We start from the raw sequence: 21,839 nt of genomic DNA, 5'->3' as shown, positions 1-21,839 counted from the left end.
CCTCGGGGCTGCCTGGAGCACTCAGCAGCGGTGGCTCTCCAAAGAGGAGGTCAATGGGACAGGTAAACAGGAAGCGCCGGTGCAGTGACTGACAGCATGTTTGGACACAAAGAGATGGATAATCTGAGAACTCCCCGACAAATGGCTTGCTCACGAGTCACAGTGGGGCACATGGTTACTTTCTTGGTTTCCCACTAAAAATATTGATTTGTTGCATATTTTTATTATCTCAGCTGATTATTTTGGTTTTTGTAGACGATTGCTAACATTTGAAGTTAATTATATTTGCATTTAAGATCCACCAAAAAAAGAATGACTCATATCTGATGTCAAATAAGGTTGAAGGCTGTGAAATTGAGTTTAAAGCTGCAAAATAAAGAAAACGAAAAGGTTGTTTATTTTTTTTTACCAAGTCTGGAGTTTGTTTCCCAGAGGGAGCTATTTGTTTATGACACAGCATTTGTTTTTTTCTATCCAGTAAAAGAGGAAGTCGTTTTTCCCACAAATCACGAGTCACGTGTCTCGACCTTCTGCCCTGCACCCAATCTCCCCATCGCTTTAACCACAGTCATTACTCAACATTTAGGATTCATAAAAAGCGAGACTCTTGCACTGTCACCTCCGTGGGTCCCGAGCAGCGATGCTGAGGGTGCATGCAGGCCAGCAGCAGCCTGGGTGGCAGGCGGGGGTCTGGTGCTGCAGCGTACTCAAGCTAATCACGTTGATTATTCTGATTACAGACCATTTCCCCACCTCTGTGTCATGCTGCAACTTACTGACCTGCATCTAACAGGAAGTCCTGCTTGCCACAGGCGATCTGTCTTCCTGTTCTTTGCCGTTCAAGTCCTCACCACCCACCCATCCACCAAAAACACCCCATCCCTCCCTCCTTTCCCGCACTCGACAACAATTGCTCCCAAAGGTAACCTTGGGACTGTTTCCTCAATGTTTTGCCAAACATTCATGGCCAGATGTTTTCTAGATCTCTAAAACACACTGATATTGTGTCTGCATTTCCCTGTTTTTGGCCACTTCCTCTTTTTCTTTGAAGGCGGTTGAATAAAAACTTCCCTGCTACTGTGTGGCCAGGAGAACAGATGTTTGTACCCTTTTCTTTGCCCGTAAGTTTATCAGATCACTGGGCTGTTTCATGATCTGCATTTAAAGAACAGAGCAGATAACAAAGTCTTTGATTTGGGCCCGATTTAGCCCTTATCCTCAATTTTAAATTTAGCACAGTGATGACCAATTGAGATAGAGGGCTTATGTAAATCATATGGGACACACACACACACACACACACACACACACACACACACACACACACACACACACACACATACACACACACACACTAGTCCCACTTGGAGGACGGAAACCAGAGAAGAGAAATAAAGATGCTTTATTCGTTTTTCGGTTTTCTTTCACATCTGTGACACTTTCAAAATAAAAGTTTCAAATAAAATAAGCCTATTCCACGTTTTTAATTAGCAGCTTTGAAATAACACCAAACATCTTGATGACTTTGAATCCACGGTGCCATCTGACAGAAGAGACAGGACACAGAAGGTGTTGAAACGATTCCCAGTCAGCTGTGTGTTCGGCCGGTGTGGATTAGCCAAAAATGTGTTATTTGTCTTCAACTTATGCAACATTTGGTCATTTGCAAGTATGTCCATGTAAAAGTGTAAGTGCAAAGCTGATTTTGAGCTGATACGCTGATCTTCAAGGCTCGCTTTAATTTTATACATTTACAAGACTAAAGGCTAGAACTAATGACCGCCCCCTAGTGGTTGGCAGCAACGTGGCATCCAGCCCCACATCAGGAGTCCAAAAATACAACAAAACAAATAGTCTTTGTTTTTCTATTTGCACAATCTGTTCTGTCAACTCATTTGAACTAAACAGAAGAAAACACAGTCCGCAGCTATGTTTTTTTTAACAGTAGCCTAGTTCTTTAACTCTTATGGCACTTCAGCCAGCTTGCCTGTGTTAGTGGTGGTCAGAGGGGCCGACGGCGACAAATGGCAGCCTCGCCTCTGTCAGACCTCCCCAGGGTGGCTGTGGCTACAAGTAGCTTACCATCACTAGCAGTGTGTGAATGTGAGAGTGTGTGAAAAGCGTCTTTGGGTGTCTAGAAAAGCGTTATATAAGTTCAATGCATTATTATTATTATTATTATCTGTTGGGCCGATGTTCTGACAGAACACCGTCCATATCAGAGCAGCATACATGCAGTTTATGCATATTCATCTAACCTCCACCACGTTCAGAGGAGCCATCAGTTCAGCGTACAGACGGCAAAGTACGAGAAAAGTCATTTATTTATATTTTTATTCACAACTGAATGGGTAGACATTCATTGATATGTTTTGTAGTTTATTCACAATTGGGCTGCATGGTGGCGCAGATGTTAGCACTGTTGCCTCGCAGCACAAAGGTCGCAGGTTCTGAACTCGGCTGCGGCCTTTCTGCGTGGAGTTGCGTGTCCCCATGCATGCGTGGGTTTCCTCCGGGTACTCCGCTTTCCCCCGCAGATCACAACATGCCCTATAGGTTATAAATTGTAAGTCGCTTTGGATAAAAGCGTCTGCTAAATAAATAAACATAAACAATTGTGTTCGTAATGTATTTGCGTCCACAAAAATGAACTGATGAATGTGTATCACACATTTTTTTTTTACCATCTTAAATAAAAAAAAAACTTTTAGAAAATAAAGCTTTAAAATATATCAAATTGATGTGTCAGGGTGTCACAGAGTTGTTAAAAACAAAATGTATCATTATCTGATGGGTAAACTGGCACCTAAAAGAGTCATACAGCTTAAAAACAAGGTATGGTGATCTAACAGTGTATGCCTGTCTGACAGAACAATCATCTGGAATTGTGACATGGCTAAATTGAAAGAAAAATCCTAAACATTTCTGTAACTTTGTGACAAACTGCAACAATTAAACAAACGTCGAGTAATGCAAACATTTTTGCCAGCTCTTACATGATTCCAAATGAAAATGATTACATTTTCTTGCAAGTTGCAGCCCACAGATGATGATGGCCACTTGGGATGCAGATAGAGAAAAATAGACACTCAATTATGGGGTCTTCGTTGAAAGTCTGCAACATGCTTTGGTCTTGTGGAGCTGCCAGTTTTAGAAGGGAGTGATTTACCACTGATTCCCTTTGCTGCTTTCCTCAAAAGCGATCCAGTCTTTAGAGATCAACTTCAGAGGACTGAATTAAAGCGGTGTTCAAGATAACCAGACTGAGGACAGATTATCTTGCTTGGAGCTGCGTCACAATCAGCTGCAAATCTAAACAGCAAAATTCTTGAGACCGGATCTCGACCAAATTAGAAGGGATGGATGTGTTGAAGTGATGCAGCTGGTAATGAGACTAAATACTCTGATATACAGTATAGTGTACTTAATGTTAAGTATGATTGATTCATTCAGTTAATAAAATGTCAAAAATGCTCTTTTCTGAACTCAACGTTTGGTCCAAAACCTTTGTAACAAGAGCTAAAATCAAAATAAGATTATTATGTATCAAACTGGTACATTAACAGGGCCATTTTGGTGGAAAGGTCATAAATGATTTTCAGTGTTTTCCATTTTATCAAATAAGTCTATCATTTAAAGTGACAGTGTGTATTTTTCCTGGCAATAGGGGGCAATAGACACCTAAATCGTTGCAAGCAAGCAGTATTTTTGTGTTGGAGTAAGACTTTACCAACGGATGCCCAATCAATCAATCAATCAATCAATCAATCAAAGCTTTATTTATAAAGCGCCTTCCGCAACCCTGTCAGGAAGCCCAAGGCGCTGAATATGGCACAGTACAAAGTTAAAGAAAGTGAATAAATCAGAAAATAAAAGCAATTCAAATTACAGATTACAAATTACAAAAAAAGGAAAACATTCTAGTAAAAGACAAATGTGTAAAACAAGGGAAAAACTGAACCAATGAAAACTGTGAGATAAAATCAACATAAAAGAGGGACAAATTCAAACATGTTCAGGAAACGCCAAGCAGAGGAGGTGGGTTTTTAGGCGACTCTTGAAGACTGGCAGAGATGGGGACAGCCTAACTGAGGGTGGCAACTGGTTCCATAGTGACGGTGCTAGGAGTGAGAAAGCCCGGTCCCCGCGAGTACGACATCTAGAACGAGGGACAAGAATGTTACTTGTTACTTTGCTAAAGTTTGCAAACTTTAGCAAAGTAACAAGCACATCAGATTCGCTTTCATCAGGAGCAACGCGTGACGAGGTAAATGTGTAAAGCAACATTTAAGAATGCTGAAAGTTTTGTAACCATTTGTTACAAATCACTAAATGCATTTTGTCCTCACGGGCTCCCATAGAGGAAATATGGCATCTAATATGGCGTCGCCCTGAGACTTAGACCCACTCGCATGTATTTTAGACCTGAATTTTTATGGTTATATGTTATGAAGCCGCCAATATTTTTCAAAACCTGTGCTTCTTTTAAATCATTTTCAACAACGTTTTGATGAATGTCTCTTTAAGCTCATACTGCGTTGTTTGTTTGTTTGTTTGAAGGAGGTCAAATTAGTTCTTTTCACCTTCTGGTTGTTTTTCCTAATTACCACCTGTAAGATGCTGCAGCCGGTTCATGCTTGACGCATTCACTTTCCGCTTGGTGATGCAGCTCGCGGATGGAATGCGCTTCACAACTTGCAGCGTTTATGGTTCATGTGGCTTGTCTCTGCGGTGAGCCAATATTCTCCCAAACTGTAGGGGGCAGCATGGAGCTCTACGGCAAGCATCCAACACTACACCATAGTAGAAGTAAAAATTACTGTTGTTTACAACATGGCATTCCAGCATTTTTTAACAGCATCCTCGTCTTTTCCGACAGTGCGAGCTATTTCTCTCCAAGAATTATTTACAACATGTTGATCACGGTGATCTCTGAGAGCTGAATCATACAAATGTCTGTATTTACGAACCTCTGCCATACTAGTTCTTGCCGGTCCGCCATGTTTTTCCGTGACCGACCATCCGCGTGGTTAGAAAATTTCCTAGGTGTGCGGTGCGGAAAGTCTGGGCCGTGCGGAGGCGCGGTGGAGGGGCGTGGTTGTTAAAATGACGCAATTTTGCTGCGCGGAGCCGTGCGAACCTCGCGGACGCGTCAAGCATAAACAAAGCTTTACTCATGTTCTCATGCTCTTGCTTTTAGCTCTTTTATGGGCTTTTTGCATATCAAGTTGTCCACTCTTCAAAATTCTTCATTAAAGGTTGAACATGGAACACGACATCTAGTGTGTGGTGGCTGTAGTTGCATCAACAGAACAAGGTTTCCAGATATCGCGATCCCAGGTTTTCTGCCGATGATGTGAAACTTTTTTTTGTGTGTCCATCTGTTTTATGCTTCATCTAAACTCTGTTTTAAGATCTTTAATGGTCGCTCCTCTTCTGAAAAGGATAACAACATCTCCTGGGCTCAGAAGCAGCTGCTTCACTTGCTGAGTCCGCCATCTTTCCACAGTGCCAGCCTAAATCCCTTCCAGTCCTTGTCAAAATAAATAATTGATTATTTTTTAACTAGAATAGAGCTTTTAAATGAAACGCTGTACTGTCATTCTGCACACCTCTAAACAAAAACATGGCTATTAAGTAAAAAGTTCCATATTCAACCCCTGTGTGTGTATACATTTTGACAGAATAAATGGACGTGATGAAATGTTTTGCAAAAAGATTAACGTTTTGTCATTTTGGAAAACACCAAGATGTCTTAGGAATAAATTAGCAATAAATACATTCCAGTCAGCTAATTTTTCTACATGTCAGACACTTAGCTTAATGTATTTATAATTTTTTACATTTTATAATTTTTTAGGCTTGAATGATTACAGATTTTTAGAATTTGACAAACTGGGAAACCAGAATCTGGGATTATTCCAAAATTATTCAACAATTAAACATCAAAAATGTTTTGTGACATCTATAATATTTAAAGGACCCCTCCCCCCCTCCACTTTCATTACAGTGGCAGATTTGTCCTGCAGCTTTCCAACAACAGTGTGTTTATGTGGCAAGTTGATGCAGTTTAGACCACATAAAGCCTCGTTTTTAACCAGAAACTGATTATTACAGCTGTGGTTCCAACAGACTGGGAAGGAAGCAGCTAGAGACAAAAATCCAAGCTTGTTAATGAAATACTGCATGTTGGTGCTGGAAGGGGAGGGGGGGGGGGGGGGGGGGGCAGACATTTTGGCATGAAGAGGAAGAGGGAGGAGGCAGCAGTCATTGAAGAAAGAGCGCCCCGGAGGAAACGTTAGCATGACCGCACACTGCAGGAATGTAAGATGGGCTTTAATTGATCAGAGGACGGCATGATGGAGGTCTCGAGAGAAGATGGACATTTTTCTTAGCGAGGGGCGGGGGAAGAAGTGTTGACCTTGTGTAGGGCAGGCCAGGGACCTGTGGGCTCCTGCTGCCTATCAGGAATTGATCCTAGAAGATGATACGTCCGCATTAACTGACAACTGGCCGACGGTGGCTGGAGGAATAAAATGCTACAGAGCAGTGAGCGTTCCTCTGACTTGTTCTAATTTTAATGTCTTTGCTGTTTATTGTTTTATTTTTCATTGTTTGCATGTTTATGAATGACAGATTAACCAAACCAATCCTTTGAATATGAAATAAAGGATCTGCACAAGTGTTTTTAAATTTCAAACCACAAGGAGTCGATTTTTCTCGCCTCGCAATGCAGGCGGTTTGGTTTTGTGATGGAAAGCTGAAGGCTGCCACATGCCTGTCAATACCCCCGTCACAACTGATCCTCCAGAGATAGTCGTGATGGGAGGTGAGAGGGGGGTGCCAAGGGAGCATCACCATGACAACCCCTAGACCCCTAAACTCAGCACTTCAAAGGTGGAGAGGTGTCCCGCAGAGACGGAGGGAGACCACCTCCTGCAGTCATTTACATCTCATTAGGATGAACTGCCTTTTAACAACCTGCACACAAAAGCACACGCCCACGTTGTCCCCAACAGGCTTCTGTAGTTTCTGCTGCTGCTTATTTTTATTTTTACACAACAGACTTGTTAACTGCGGCCACCGTGGACGCAGCTTTGTTATTAAGAGTTTAAATTTTGAACATCAACTCAACACTTTATCCTGGTTTTATTTTGCATTTGAGTCAATGGTGAATTTTCTCTGATATAATTAAATGGGAATGAAAAGTCAAGGAGTGCCAGCTTAAATCAGCACAATTTAACATGAAGGTGGAGGTTTTTTTGTTGGTTCTAGTTGGTTTTGGTAACACTTTAAAGGACCCCTTTATTAATGTTTCTTAGTGCATTATTAAGCATTAATAAACAAAGGGTCCCTTTATTACCATTACCATTATTGTTAAGTGTCCTTAAAGCTTGGTTTATGCTTGACGCATTCACTTTCTGCGCGGTGATGTGGCTCGCGGATGGAACGCGCTTCACAACTTGCAGCGTTTATGGTTCATGCGGCTTGTCTCTGCGGTGAGCCAATATTCTCCCAAACTGTAGGGGGCAGCATGGAGCTCTACGGCATGCATCCAACACTACACCATAGTAGAAGTAGAAATGACTGTTTACAACATGGCATTTCAGCATTTTTAACAGCGTTCTCGTCTCTTCCGACAGTGCGAGCTATTTCTCTCCAAGAATTATTAACAACATGTTGATCACGGTGATCTTTGAGAGCTGAATCATACAAATGTCTGTATTTACGAACCTCTGCCGTACTAATTCTTGCCGGTCCGCCATGTTTTTTCGCGTCCGTCCGCGTGGTTAGAAATTTTCCGAGGTGCGCGTTGTGGAAATTCTGGGCCGTGCGGAGGCGCGATGGAGGGGCGTGGTTGTTAAAATGACGCAAAATGACGCAACTTTTCCGCGCGGAGCCGTGCGGACCTCGCGGACGCATCAAGCATAAACCAACCTTGAGGGGGGCGAGTGTCTGCATAATATGGTTAAGCAGTAAATACTTTATGTAACAGTTTATTAATGCCTATTAATGCACTAAGTAATGTTAAAGGTGTGGGAAATTCTTTTAATCGATACATTTTCAGTGGTCTCTGGTAGGAATTAATGCCTTGCAAGCCGTACTCGGGGCATAAAAAACTCAGAAACGCCTACTTCAGCATGGATGAGTCAGAGCTTAACACAGCCGGATTTGGAGTCATGTTTCCCGATATTAGGATATCTCGCCTCGGACTGGATAACAGCAACGCGACTCTACCGCTGACTCTGTTTGCTCTGCGACATTGAAGGTTTCATCTCCACAAATGACACAAGCCTGGAGGAGCTTCTGCCGTGTGGCACAATTGCTACTGCTAGCCAAAACATTCTCTGCCTTTTCTGGATGCTAAAACGACAACAGCCTTCCCCGTCATGAATCAATATCTGTGAGTCTATGCGACCACTTGACGTGGATCTGTCAGGCTTTTCAAATCCTAGCGTTTCACCGTCAGAAGTTTACGCAGGAAGCGGGTGTCTTAATTTTGGTAACTTTGGTGTTTACATGGTTATAGAGCATAATATTCTGTGACTCCAAAAACAGTAAAAATGCTCAAAAACGCTGGCATTCAGGAGCTTTCTTGAGTAAAAAATTACCCTAATTGTAAAGTGTTATCTTGGTTTTTGTGTTCCTTGACTGCTGTTGTTTGTCACCGAACTACTGCGACTGCTGAGCTGTACTTGCGGCTCCTTTGGGTTCCACCACGCTGATATCAACACGTTCTCACCCCCGAAGCGTCGAAAAATGACGCAGGGTGACCGAGTGTTTGTTTCCGACGTGTTGGCCGTCCAGGGAGTCGCTTTCGAAACTCTGTTTCTAGTTTTAACGTCTCCAACACGGTTAACGGGAAGTTTAGAACGAGCAAAAGAGTTAAGGTTGGGATGGGGGTGAGGGGAAGGGAAAAGGTCAGAATTCGGTGAATTCTCCGTTTTATCCCGGGCAGTTGGAAAACAACACTCTGGCACGCTCCTGACGCGTTGGAAACCAACACTTGGTCACACCGCGTCACTTTTCGATGCTTCGGGTGTGAGAAAGTGATGCTTAAACCAACTGCTGCTGTCCAAGCTACATGTTTCTGTAATTACTCTTAAATCCAGAACCTCACCGAGCAATAGATGTTTGAAAAAAATCTGAGTTCTGGTGCCACTTTTACCAACTTTTTAACGTTTATGTTCGAACTTCAGCTGCAACAGACGTTTCCTATTCCTGCAGTAGAGATACAACACACACTTACAACAACTATCCAGGTCATGTATGTTGAGTTGGCATACGTGAAAACTAGAATTATGAGCTCTGAACACCACATGAGGGTCCGGCACAGGAGGAAAAAATCACTCATCGCAAAGACAAATGGATCCTTTTTCCAACTGATAGCCAAACGCTGTTAGGGCGGCCATTTTTCTGGAACAGCGACTTCCTGTTTAAGCCAGAGTTCAACAAATCACCAGTGCTATCATTAAAACAGCGCTAACTACCCCACTTCCCGTCAACACAAACATTCACCTAAAATTTATGACATTGGTTTCCTTCGTCTGGCTTTACAAGCAAATAATCATTCTCCTTTCTTCTTCTTCTCTTCTTCTTCTTCTTCTTCTTCTTCTTCTTCTTCTTCTTCTTTCTTCTTTCTTCTTTCTTCTTCTTTCTTCTTCTTCTTCTTCTTCTTCTTCTTCTTCTTCTTCTTCTTTCTTCTTCTTCTTCTTCTTCTTCTTCTTCTTCTTCTTCTTCTTCTTCTTCTTCTTCTTCTTTCTTCTTTCTTCTTCTCCTCAACTCCTTCTCATTTCTCATAAATCACGCTAATCTGACTGGAGCAGACTGACAGGACCGAGCATGTTTGCAGGAAGTTAAATGTTCCTTTTTTTTCTGTTTTGCAAACTGCACATTGATGATCTCAGGGTTGATATATTGACCAGGAGGCTGGGAACCAAACCCTGGAGGAGGAATGCATTTACACACACACACACACACACACACACACACACACACACACACACACACACACACACACACACACATGCACGTGTGCGAACACACAAGAAGGCCTCTCCTGCCAGAGGTGTTGAAATGCTTGTAAGTCTTGAAATGCCAGTTGAGACGTGGAGCTTTCTTTTCACACACTGTGCAGCCTCAGAGACAGGCGAGCTGACAAATGGATGCGTTGAAACATATTAACCATCTCCTTTTGTGCACGGACAAACATTTAGTCTGGCTAATGACCCCTGAGGATCAAAACAAATGCAAAGAGATAAAGACGGGCGGAGGGAGGAGGAGGGGGCGAGCTAAAAAGAGCTCATTGACCTCCACAAGGGCTAAACAGGGTTCACCAGGGCCAGCGGCTTGTTTGGTTTGGTGGGTTATCTGTATATGAAGTCATACGAAGAGGAAGTGAAAGAATACCAGTTCTGAGGCTCATGAGGGCACTGCGGAGGATCAGCGCACAGTGAGGTGAAGACAAATCCAAACAAGGACTTTGAGTATCACCGTCGCCATCAGTGTTCATCAATAAACAAGTCACTTAGTGTACGCTATCTTGTTCCTTTTTGGCCCCCGCAAACCAACATTCACTGTTTATATCAAGCCCCGTGATCGCGATTGTGCTGTTATGATACACAACACGAAGCTTACGTCAGCTGTTATCAGCCGTGCTATCAAAGCGCTCCGACAGCTGCACTCAGCAACACCATGAATGAAGCCGTTACTTATCAGCAGATCATCTATTTACATGGTTTGTGTTGAACTACTCTGCAGCACAGAGGTGGGCGGCTTTTATTACTGATGGAAAAACCAGAAACTTTTGCTTTAAAGAAGGAAAATCAAGCATTAATTTGCATGGATTCATCTGTATAAGAGTCAAAACAGCCTTTATTAATATAACTGAGCCTGTGATTATTCCTCCTAATGAACCAATAGTGCCGTTGCACCTAAATAAATACTCTTCTGAGAAATCTCTGTTTTAAGCTTTTTTTAGGAGCTAATTATAGCTTGATTGAGAATAAAATTGTTAATTACCAAAAAAAAAAGTCTAAATATCTAAAAGAAGAACATTTGCACAAAAAAGTGAGAAATAAACCTGTAGTGGAATTTGCTTTTATAAAAATCCTTCTTTCACATAAAAGCATTGATGATATTAAAGGTGTGGGACACTGAAAGTCACTGTGAGTTTTTCATGCATGCTGAACATGAGAATAGTCTCTTACACATATCTCCTACATTAGCTTCTTATTGAAAATAGACGTGAAACTCTAGGATTTGAAAATCCTGACAGATCTACGTCACACTGTCACTTAACAATCATGGATTCACCGATCTTGACCCATGACGGGGAAGGCTGGTTTTGTTTTACCAACCAGGAAACACAGAACGTCTTGGCTGGTAGAAGCTAACCGTTAGCGTTAGCAACTCCACCACACAGCAGAACTCCTTAATGCAAGTGTTATTTGTGGAGATGAAACATCGGTGCTGCGAAGCAAACAGAGTCATTGGTAGAGTTGCGTTTCTGTTGTCCAATCCGAGGCGAGATGTTCAAATATCAGGAAGTAAGACTTAAACTCCTGCCATGTTAAGCTTCCTGATGCATCATCATCCAATTAGTTGCTGACAACTGCAGCTGATTGACATAAGACAATTTAGCATTGTGCAGTTTTACTTATGTATATTAAGTACACTTTCATATTAGTGTTAAGGCATACTCATGATAAATAGAATTTTAAGTTTAGGACTTGAGCTTGTAAAAAAATCAGTTTTATTTTTTGTACCAACAAAAATCTCAGTGCTGTAGATGTAAAGCTGCAGTGACAACTTGTTACTGAAAACACTAACAGCTTCCTGTCCTGAAATGTCTCTATGGAAAGCAAATTGTGTTTAAATAGCACATTTGTTGCCATCAGGTGACAGCTTGCTCTACATCCTGGTATTTCAACATGTATTTTCAGGCACTGGAATCTTTAAAGTGTATTTAGTGCAGCCAAACCTTTAACTGCATCAAAGTGTGGGAAAATCCATAACTAAATCCAACGATGTCTTACATGGCCCATATACGGACCTGCAGGATTCAGGCTGTGCAAACCCCAAACTTCTTTAATCATGTCGAGTCAGATTCAACCGTGGCAGCTTCTCCTCAAACAAAGCGGCTCCGTGAAGGGGCCGTGTTTGCCCACGATCCACACCATTACATCTCGGCTGCAGGGAAACCCTCCACCCTTCGGGCCACGCCCGGCAAAAACCCACCTCACCTTCATCTCACCCCAAACTTAGCAGAGCATCGCTTTTATCCCTAAAGCCCCCCATTAGTCCTCTAGTCAAGCATGAGCTTTGATGCTGCTTTAAAGGAGTTTTTGGGACGTTTCTCGTGTATTTTTCTTTGTATAAACTCATAAACCGCAACTCTTCCATTTTACCTGATGTGGGAATCGTTTATGTCCAACAGCACTGATAAGCTAACGGCTAGTCAAGGCAAATTCAAGACCAAAGCTGCTGATCATGAATTTTATAGAATTTAACTCGACCCTGTTTTAACGCACATTTAGACAGCTGTGAGTTTTATATTCATGGTAATCACATAGTGTTTAATGAATAATAAGTCACCTATCCGAATGATTTGAATGGACCCAACTGATTGCAACCCTGGGGGTGTGCACACCACACTTAGGGAATCCCAGGCATAAACCACTCTGACATCTTGGACAGAGGAGACAGAGGAGACAGAGTAGAAGACAGCAGTAACTGCAACAAAGATGTAGGAGATAAGCCATTTCTCCTAACTGAGGCTGTTCAGTAGCAATTCTTTAGAACGTTTCCACAGAAAAACGCAAAAACAAATTTCCATAAGTAGACTTTCTGTCTGGGGAACATTACTGTGACGTTTTAAAGCTTTTAAAGGTGTCACTTACAAAAATCAAACCAGCCTTACATCCCAGGCGATGAGTCAGCAAAAAAACAGCTCTTATAATTATCACTGATACCAGATCTGACTTAATCGGAATTTGCAACAGATCGAGAAAGAGAGAGAGAGAGAGAGAGAGAGAGAGAGAGAGAGAGAGAGAGAGAGAGAGAGAGAGAGAGAGGAAGAGAGAGAGAGAGAGAGAGAGAGAGAGAGAGAGAGCAAGTTGCAACAAAGCCCTGAGGAATGAGCTCTCTAGCAATTCCTTGATGATTTGATATTAAAGAAAATTATAACAAAACTAGCTCATATCTTTTTTTATCTGCACGTTTTCTCATGTTTCTTTCAAATAATTTTCCCATTAAGCTTATTATGACTTGGGTTTTTCAGATTTGGGATTTTCGGAGAGGCAGAAGCGTGCCTGCGAGAAGAAAGGAGCCATCTTGTTAGATCTTGCCCTCAAACAGTTTCTAGTTCTACCTGTACAATTTAGGAGCCACATAAGATGATTAATGGAGCACATAAACATCACTTTTTCCACTTGAGCAACGCTTTGGTATACGATTGCCAGCTTTACGTGTCCGTGCTTCATCACAATACCCAGATGAACATTCTCATAAAATGTAAATTCCTCCCCCCTGGGAATGCTTTGGATTGGAATTTGTTGCAGTTGCTCGGAAGGAGAAGCTGTTGTGCCACCCTTAGATTACATCTGCTGTGAATTTGTTTGGCTGATTTTAATAATAATAATAATAAACTGTTGAAGGAAGTGCAGCACACTTACAGTAAGGGCTGCTTTTACATAAGAATGCATTCAGAGACTCCATGCAAATGATAACCAGGAATCCATCCGGTGGGGGTGCTTCATTAGAGATAAATAAGGTTTGCTTACATTTATGCAAAAGTGAAAGAGCTTATTTTTATTCATTTTTTTAATTTATTGATGATTTTACGCCCTGAGCAGCTCCCAGCAGAGCGTGAAGTCAGATGTAATCGTGCATCCCTGTTGCTGTATGGATCACATTACAGGTTCTGGATGTGAGTCATTACCATTTGTCGATAAGCTCGGCCCTGAAGGTGAGTATGATTAAAAGGCCTTACGGTTATCCGAAAAATCAATGATCGGGTTTGATCCGATCGTCCCGTTTCACAGCGAAGCAGAAAATCTCCTCTGTCATTGATCCTCAGCAGGCTGGACGCCGTCGTCATGGAAAACGTGCTCCGCTTCAGCCATTTTTCTTTCTTTTCTTTCTGACAGCCTCTCCAGACTTGTCCTGGGAGAAACGTTTGGATGTATAAAGTGTTTAAAGCGTAAATCCAGTTTTGGCTTGACAGCTTTATGGGTTCATTGTTGCTCTTTGGAAAAAGGAAGAAGAAGGAGAAAAGAGACGCTTTGGTGAATTTGTTGAGATGTGAAACAAGAGAAGGAAGCATTTCTAACTGATGATGTTTGCGTCACTAACACAGGACCAAAGGCTGCTAGACAAGCCAGATGAGATGTTTTTATACATTAAAGGATGACATAAAAACAGTCTTACTCTGCTGTTCATCTCAGCAACATCAATTGCATCAATGTGTTGTAACTTATTAAAAAATACTAAAAAAACACGTTTTATGATTTATTTCAATTATTTTAACCTTTAAATCATTATTTGAATAAAAACATTGTTATTTCTCAAATTATATTCTACTGTTTGCTTTGTTTTAAATGGTCTGATGCTTTTTTCCTCTTTGATTTCATTGTTTTGCTTACTGTTTTACATCTGCTGAACTTTTTTTTCATCATAGCCTAAGTTTATTTTAACCTACTGCATTCTACTTTTGTATTGACATTTATGTTGAGTTACTGGAAAATGTGAATATTTATATATTAGAGAAGAAATAATGGATTTTACTAAGCACATCTCTAGATAAAAACCATGAGGCACATCGCAAGAACAAAAAAAAACCATTTTTTTTAAATATACTAATTATCTTGAAATTTTGATAATAAAAAATGGCGGAAATGGAAAAATATAAATAAAAAATTAGAAGGAAGAAAGAAAACAAATAAGAAAAGGTACTACAAGATCCCGAGAAAGGCAGAATTGGTAGAAAGGCATTAAAAACATTTCAGATTAAGATTTAAAACACAAGAATAAAAGTTTTGGTGACACGTCTAATAAAAAGGTTAAAGCTGATTATTTAAACCAACCTCTTCCTTTAACCACCATGTCAGTGAACTGGCAAGCGTTGATGCTTCTGCACCACTCTGCACATCCAGGATCTCAGACCCAACTCGCTGTATGACCGAACCCAGACGGTCACCGCTGCAGATTTCACTCATGTTTGCACTGCGACTTATGAATCTTTTATCAAAACTGACCTAATTGCTTAACCATCCATGTCCAGATCCAGAGGTTGGGCATGACTTTCCCAAAAACAACACGGACAGAGGCCGGCACACATCTCTGTGGACTTGGCTCTTTGTAATTAGCCAAATGTAAAGGAAAGTGAATTGAAAGATGGGGATTTATAACAAAACCACCAAACATGAGGGGAGTATTGGTCTATTTCAACATGTTCTCAGATGTTTTTGGAACAAAAAGAGCAATTTAGGGCATCCAGTTTCCTGTGCAAACCAGATTTTCTGTGAACAGAAACAAAAAAACAACTTTCCCTTGTGTTCTCACTCCCACTCTCTGCCTGGTTTCACAGCTGAGGAAGCTGCTGCTGTAGCTGAAGGGTCAGAGTTAAACCAGTTTGTGAACCAGTAAAAGAAGCGAACATGCAAGAGCCTGTGGGGAGTTTCTGACTCCACTTCTCATCCCTTCCTGGGAGCTGCCTCCAAAGAAAGTCCGAGGAAAATCCCTATTATCCCAAACAGCTGCAGATTCTCACTTTGAAAAAAAAAAACTCAAATTCCAATTTCAAACATTCTGTAGTGTCCAACCTAATTTATTTTTGCTACATTGAGTCATATTTTCTGTTCTTTTCTTTAAAATGATGTTTTATTATCTTCTATTGTTTGCCAGAAAATAGCTGGAAGCTGTCACTCTTCCTGCTCCCAGCTGGCGCTCTGCAGAAGTCCGTTTTGTTTTCACTGAATGAGCCAATATCAGAACTGTGTGCACGCTTGTGCGTAATTACAGATGCGAGGTTCCTCCTAAAGCTCTCATTAGAAAAAGGGAATGGGAATAACTCCAGGCTACAACCACCAGCGCTCGCGGTTACGTAACACGCTCTCCACGGTTCGTGCCTGCAAAGCCCGTTTCTTTCCTTTTCATGAAGCCTGTTCCTTACAGCACAGCAGATGCTCTTTTTTTATTCCTGCGCCTTTTGTCTCACACTATAAAAAAAACGAAAAAAAATCTCTTTATATTCTGGTCTTTGTGTGACGCGCGCTGCTCCAGAGGTGGTCAGTTTTTGCTTTGTCCGTCAGAGGGCGCAGCTGAGCCCTAATTCTTTCATCCTGAGATGCTGGTGGTCCTCAGACAAAAGAGAGAAGTAGAGATCTGAGGAGAGAGAGAGAGAGAGAGAGAGAGAGAGAGAGAGAGAGAGAGAGAGAGAGAGAGAGAGAGAGAGAGAGAGAGAGAGAGAGAGAGAGAGAGAGAGGAGGAATGCCTATAAACACGAGTTTAAATACATGCCTAACTTAAATAAATGACTTAAGTGAATGTTTATTATAAGAAAATGTATTCTGCATTTTATTTTTTATTTATTTATAAACTTTCTTCATGGGTCATAAATTACACCTGCCAGTATTTCTATGTAATATTTCACGATAGATGATTAAGAACAACTTTTGTTAGCGCATAAGTTTGCTGTAGTGTCCTTTAGCAATTTGAAAAAATCCAGATATTCCACTAATTTCCTTTGATAAAGCTAAACTGATTAGCTAAATAAATGATTTTTAAAGAACGCTCGTATCTCCTTCAAACCGCGACTCTTCTTCAGTCTTAAAAAACACTTTCTCACTTTTCCTCTTGCTTTTCATTTTTATGCTTCTTTCAGCTTGAAAGAAAAGATCCCAGCCAGATTGTCTCCCGCGCCGAATCAAGTCCGTCTATAGGTACGCCCCCCCCCCCCCCCCAGCCCTGATGGGAGGAGCCTGCTTTCTTCCCTCAAAACTAAGAGTGTATAACACTTCGCAGCTAGCCACAATGTGTGTCAGAGGACCGTCTGTGCTCCCGAAGTAGATGACTGCTCCAAATCTGGTGTCTGAATCAGTGACTGAGAGATAGGAGGAGAAATTGGTTCAGAGGTTATCATCCAGGACGAGGTGAGCATCCTCTCATTTCAGCACTCCTCTTGTTGTCTCACGTCCTCTTCACTTAACGTGACTATGTGTTTGGTGTAATTATGTCATTGTGAGGGTTTTTTTTTCCTGAAAAAAATTGCATTTGTGTCGGGTTTGAAGAAAGACGCGGCTGTGGTTAGTGTTGCGCCTCTTGTGCGTCACGGACACTTTTACGCACACGCTGCTGTAAGGTGTGTGTGAGTTTTAAACGCCACAAAGGAAGGAGTTTGGGTTGCAGTGTGTCGAGGGGTGTGTGGGCGCAGTTTGAAGGTGAGACTGTGGACACTGGTGTGATGGATGCTGTCTCTTCACAGGATTGTCTGATTGTTGGGGAGAATGCCGGCGATTTTAAGTAAAAACTCCGATTTGGAGTTTGACTCCGTGCAGCCGTGTTTTTATCCAGATGAGGACGACTTCTACTTCTGTGGTCCCGACTCTGCGCCACCGGGGGAGGACATCTGGAAGAAATTCGAGTTGTTACCCACTCCGCCCCTCTCTCCAAGCCGCGCTGCGCTACCAGGAGAGCCGACGACTGTCTCCCCGGAGGTAGATCTCCTTGGCTTCGGCTTGGGAGACCCGATGGACTGGGCTTCCGAGCTGCTGCTCCTGCCCGAGGACGATATTTGGGGAGCGTCCGACGATGGCGACCTGTTCGGTTCCGCTTTGGATACAAACCCCGACAGCATCATTATACACGACTGCATGTGGAGCAGCTTCTCCGCCAGGGAAAAGCTGGAACGGGCCGTAACGGAGAAACTTGGCAAGGCCATTTCTACGGCCACGACCAGCGGCAGGAGCACGTATGTGAAAGCGCCGGAGGTGGTGAGCCGCAGCTCGGTGTCAGAGTGCGTGGACCCCACGGTGGTGTTCCCCTTCCCGGTGAACAAGAAGAGCGTCAGCACGGAAGCGTCCGGGACCGCTGACGCACCGGCTGCTCACGAGAGTGCAGCCAGTGATTCAGGTGAGAATTTCATTTAGGAATATAATAATAACAACAATAATAATAATAATAATAATAATAATAATAATAATAATAATAAACTTTAGTAAATCTTGATTAAGGACAGAAAATCTCTTTAGACTTTTATTTTAAGATCTGCGTCTATGATTGGCTCAGAATCGGATTACACGCACGCACGCACACGCACGCACACACACACGCACGCACGCACGCACACACACACACACACACACACACACACACACACACACAGTAGTGACACAGTGAACTGTGGGTTTATGTAATCAGCAGGCTTTTCATCCGGCAGATGGCAGTAAAATAGGGAATTGTATGCCTTAGTGAACTCGGTTGGCATCCACGCCAAAAAAAAAATAAAAAATACAGAGACACACACCGACCAGGTTGTAGGGGGAGGAGATGAAAGGGTGTTCAATAATGCGATGAACTGATAAAGTGTCCAGTTCACGGTGCCGTGGAGGCTTTCATTACGCATGGATTAGAGGCCAATTTACGCACAGCGGGTGAGAAATTGGCACTCGTTTTAGACAGCCTGTCCTGAACTGAGCTTATATTTCAAGACATAAAAGAATCTAGAACTACTCATATCACACTGGAACACGGAGCAGACCTATACTAGTTCCCATTTTTATAAGGTAATCGTGCGATTCCATTGGAAAATGACCTTGTTCTGAGTCATCATTTGCCACATTACTGCCCACGAGTTCTCAAACAAATACAAGTCCTTATCAGTGTGTTTTCACTGTGAAACGGTGCAAAGACCTTCAACAGCGAGGCAAAGAGGGAGAGTCCTGACTTCTTTTCCCCTTCTTTGTGTGTGTGTGCGGGGGTGGAAGGCTTGTCAAAGGGTGACAGCCTTGAGCAAGCACTCCATCTCGACAGCTGTCTTCCTGGCGCCGCTCCAGTTTTGGGGGGCTTAAATCACGGTGATCCGATCGCCTGAGTCCTGCGCACTTTGCCCTCCAGTGCGCTTCCGCTGCCTGCAGCAGCAGCGTCCAGACGCGCCGCGTTTGGTGTCGCAAGAACCGTTTCTTCAGACAGATGTGCTGACAATCCAAAAAAAAAGAGATCCAAATCCAAGCCTCACATGTGGCGGCCACGCCCCCTCTCCCTCCCCTCCTGCAGCCAGCTGTGACCAGCTTTGTTTTGATGTCAGCAGCAGACTATGTGTGATCAGCGTGTGTGTGTGTGCGTGTGTGCATGTGTGTGTGTTGAGGCAGCATCCTGTCTGAAGTGGGTTCCCATAAGCTGTAAAATGCCACACTCTTCAGCTTCTCCTGAGCTGATAATGAGAGCCATTATCACAAAGGCATTTTAACTGTGCCTCACACTCTCTCATGCCTCCTAACTTCCTCTCACCCCTTTAAAAAAACAACTCTCAGCAAATGATAAGACTCGAGTTCGGGTATTTTGATGAGATTTAATACAATCTTCAAAGAGTTAACAAAAAAATTAATTAAAGCTGCAGACTAACTGAAAAGCATCAAACTGAAGATTAGAAGACATTTGAAGGAGGGCGTCAGAATAAAACGCATAAATCCAGCCTGTCTGCTGTCTGAGAACGAACATGCCAATGCCTGCAGAGTAGATTAGCTGAGAAGTGACTGACACCAAACTTCTCTTGCAAACGGCGTTGAGCAACATTCTCTCCCACACACTCATTTCTGTACCTGTCAGCGGCTGTCCCACAGACAGATCATGACAGGAGTTTTATCCCAGTCCTAAATGTGTTTTTTTTCTTCCAGAAGAAGATGATGAGGATGAAGAAGAGGAAGATGAGGAGGAAGATGAGGAGGAGGAAGAAGAGGAGGAAGAGGAGGAGGAGGAGATTGATGTGGTCACGGTAGAGAAGAGGCGCTCCACAGTCAGCAAGACGTTGCCCATGGTTGCTGGCCTCTGTACATCTGTACATCCCAAGAGCCAGGATGTAAAAGGAAGTGTGTCGGGATGCGGAGTGATGAGCCGGTTCATCAGCCGCGCCCCTCAGGAGCTCATCCTGAAGAGGAGCTCGGTCCACCAGCAGCAACACAACTACGCAGCTCCTTCACCGTACGCCTCAGATGACGACCTGATCCCACCTCCAAAGAAGCAGAAGACAGCAGACGCACCACGCCCTCCCACCAGAACCATCTCTTCATCCTCTTCCTCCTCGTCCTGCATCTCGGTCGCTGGGACACGCAGCAAGCGCAGCACCAGCGGGGACAGCAGCCCGCGCGGCAGCTCAGACTCCGAGGACAGCGAGCGCAGACGCAACCACAACATCCTGGAGCGCCAGCGCCGCAACGACCTGCGCTCCAGCTTCCTGATGCTGCGTGACCACGTACCAGAACTGGCACACAACGAGAAGGCGGCGAAGGTCCTAATCCTGAAGAAAGCAACTGATTACGTGAGCTCGCTGGAAGCAGAGGAGATGAGGCTCCAGCAGGAGAAGGACCGGCTCCAGGCTCGCAGGCATCAGCTGATGCGCAGGCTGGAGCATGCTAGGACTCGCTAACAGACAACTGCTACAACACAGAAACCCTCATAGTACCCTGGATGACCCTGCCGCCCCCAAACCCTCTGGCTGAACTCGCTCTGAGACACCGTGAGCTGCACGCACGGGCCTAGACGCTTAAGCACAGGCACATGAAGCCTGCATCTCGGATCAGGTTTATCCTCAGACACACTCCTGGAGACGAGGACAAGGGTGGGCTGAGAGGGGGGGCTTCCTGGATGGACGCTTGGACTTTCACTGCCGCCACTTTTTTTGCACATTTGTTGACGTTAAGAATGTTTAGGGTTTACTTTTTCAATCCAGTCACAACTGAGGAAAGTTAAAAAGAGAACGAAAGAGGATGGAGATGGGAGACTGTTTTTTATATATATAAATATATATACACATATATATATATATTTTGGTCTACAATTCCTCTCTTTTTTATATCATTTCTATCTGTATAACGTTATTTGTATTTTTTAAATTTGTACTCACTGTGACACCAGCCTGGAATCCGCCGATTCTTCACAGGGACCGGTGTTGGAGGGCACTTTGCTTGGAGAGCTCACACACGTACTTTTTTTTGCCTTCACCACTGCAGAACCGATTCAAGAACAGACTGATGACTGAAGGTTGGTTTAAGGATGGTTTATGCTTGACGCGTCCGCGAGGTCCGCACGGCTCCATGCGGAAAAGTTGCGTCATTTTAACAACCTCCACCGAGTCTCCGCACGGCCCAAAATTTCCGCAACGCGCACCTAGGAGATTTTGTAACCACGCGGACGGTTGGGCGCGGAAAAACATGGTGGACTGGCAAGAACTAGTATGGCAGAGGTTCGTAAATACAGACATTTGTATGATTCAGCTCTCAGAGATCACCGTGATCAACATTTTGTTAATAATTCTTGGAGATAAATAGCTCGCACTGTCGGAAAAGACGAGGAAGCTGTTAAAAATGCTGGAATGCCATGTTGTAAACAGTCATTTTTACTTCTACTATGGTGTAGTGTTAGATGCATGCCGTACAGCTCCATGCTGCCCCCTACAGTTTGGGAGAATATTGGCTCACCGCAGAGACAAGCCGCATGAACCATAAACGCTGCAAGTTGTGAAGCGCGTTCCATCCGCGAGCCGCATCACCAAGCGGAAAGTAAATGCGTCAAGCATAAACCAAGCTTTAGGCGTGATGGGTCACATAAACAAAGCCACTACA

General features: G+C 43.2%; 1 protein-coding gene across 2 annotated transcripts; it reads left to right on the top strand.

Moving 5' to 3' along the window:
• Positions 1-17,020: 17,020 nt before the first annotated feature.
• mycn (MYCN proto-oncogene, bHLH transcription factor) lies at positions 17,021-20,824 on the top strand. Of its 2 annotated transcripts, none has more exons than XM_015947386.3 (3): positions 17,021-17,153; positions 17,486-18,132; positions 19,899-20,824. In XM_015947386.3, exons 2-3 carry the CDS (start codon positions 17,508-17,510, stop codon positions 20,642-20,644), a joined length of 1,371 nt encoding a protein of 456 aa, XP_015802872.1. In that variant the 5' UTR covers positions 17,021-17,153; positions 17,486-17,507; the 3' UTR covers positions 20,645-20,824. The 2 variants fall into 2 exon arrangements, with proteins under 2 accessions (XP_015802872.1, XP_015802871.1); XM_015947385.3 differs by having other exon boundaries at positions 19,896-20,824.
• The last annotated feature ends 1,015 nt before the right edge of the window (positions 20,825-21,839 follow it).

Source organism: Nothobranchius furzeri, chromosome 2 (assembly GCF_043380555.1).
Source record: "Nothobranchius furzeri strain GRZ-AD chromosome 2, NfurGRZ-RIMD1, whole genome shotgun sequence".
NCBI lineage: Eukaryota > Metazoa > Chordata > Actinopteri > Cyprinodontiformes > Nothobranchiidae > Nothobranchius > Nothobranchius furzeri.
Note: the sequence above shows the minus strand (reverse complement) of the source record. Positions and strands in the feature narration are given on the sequence as shown.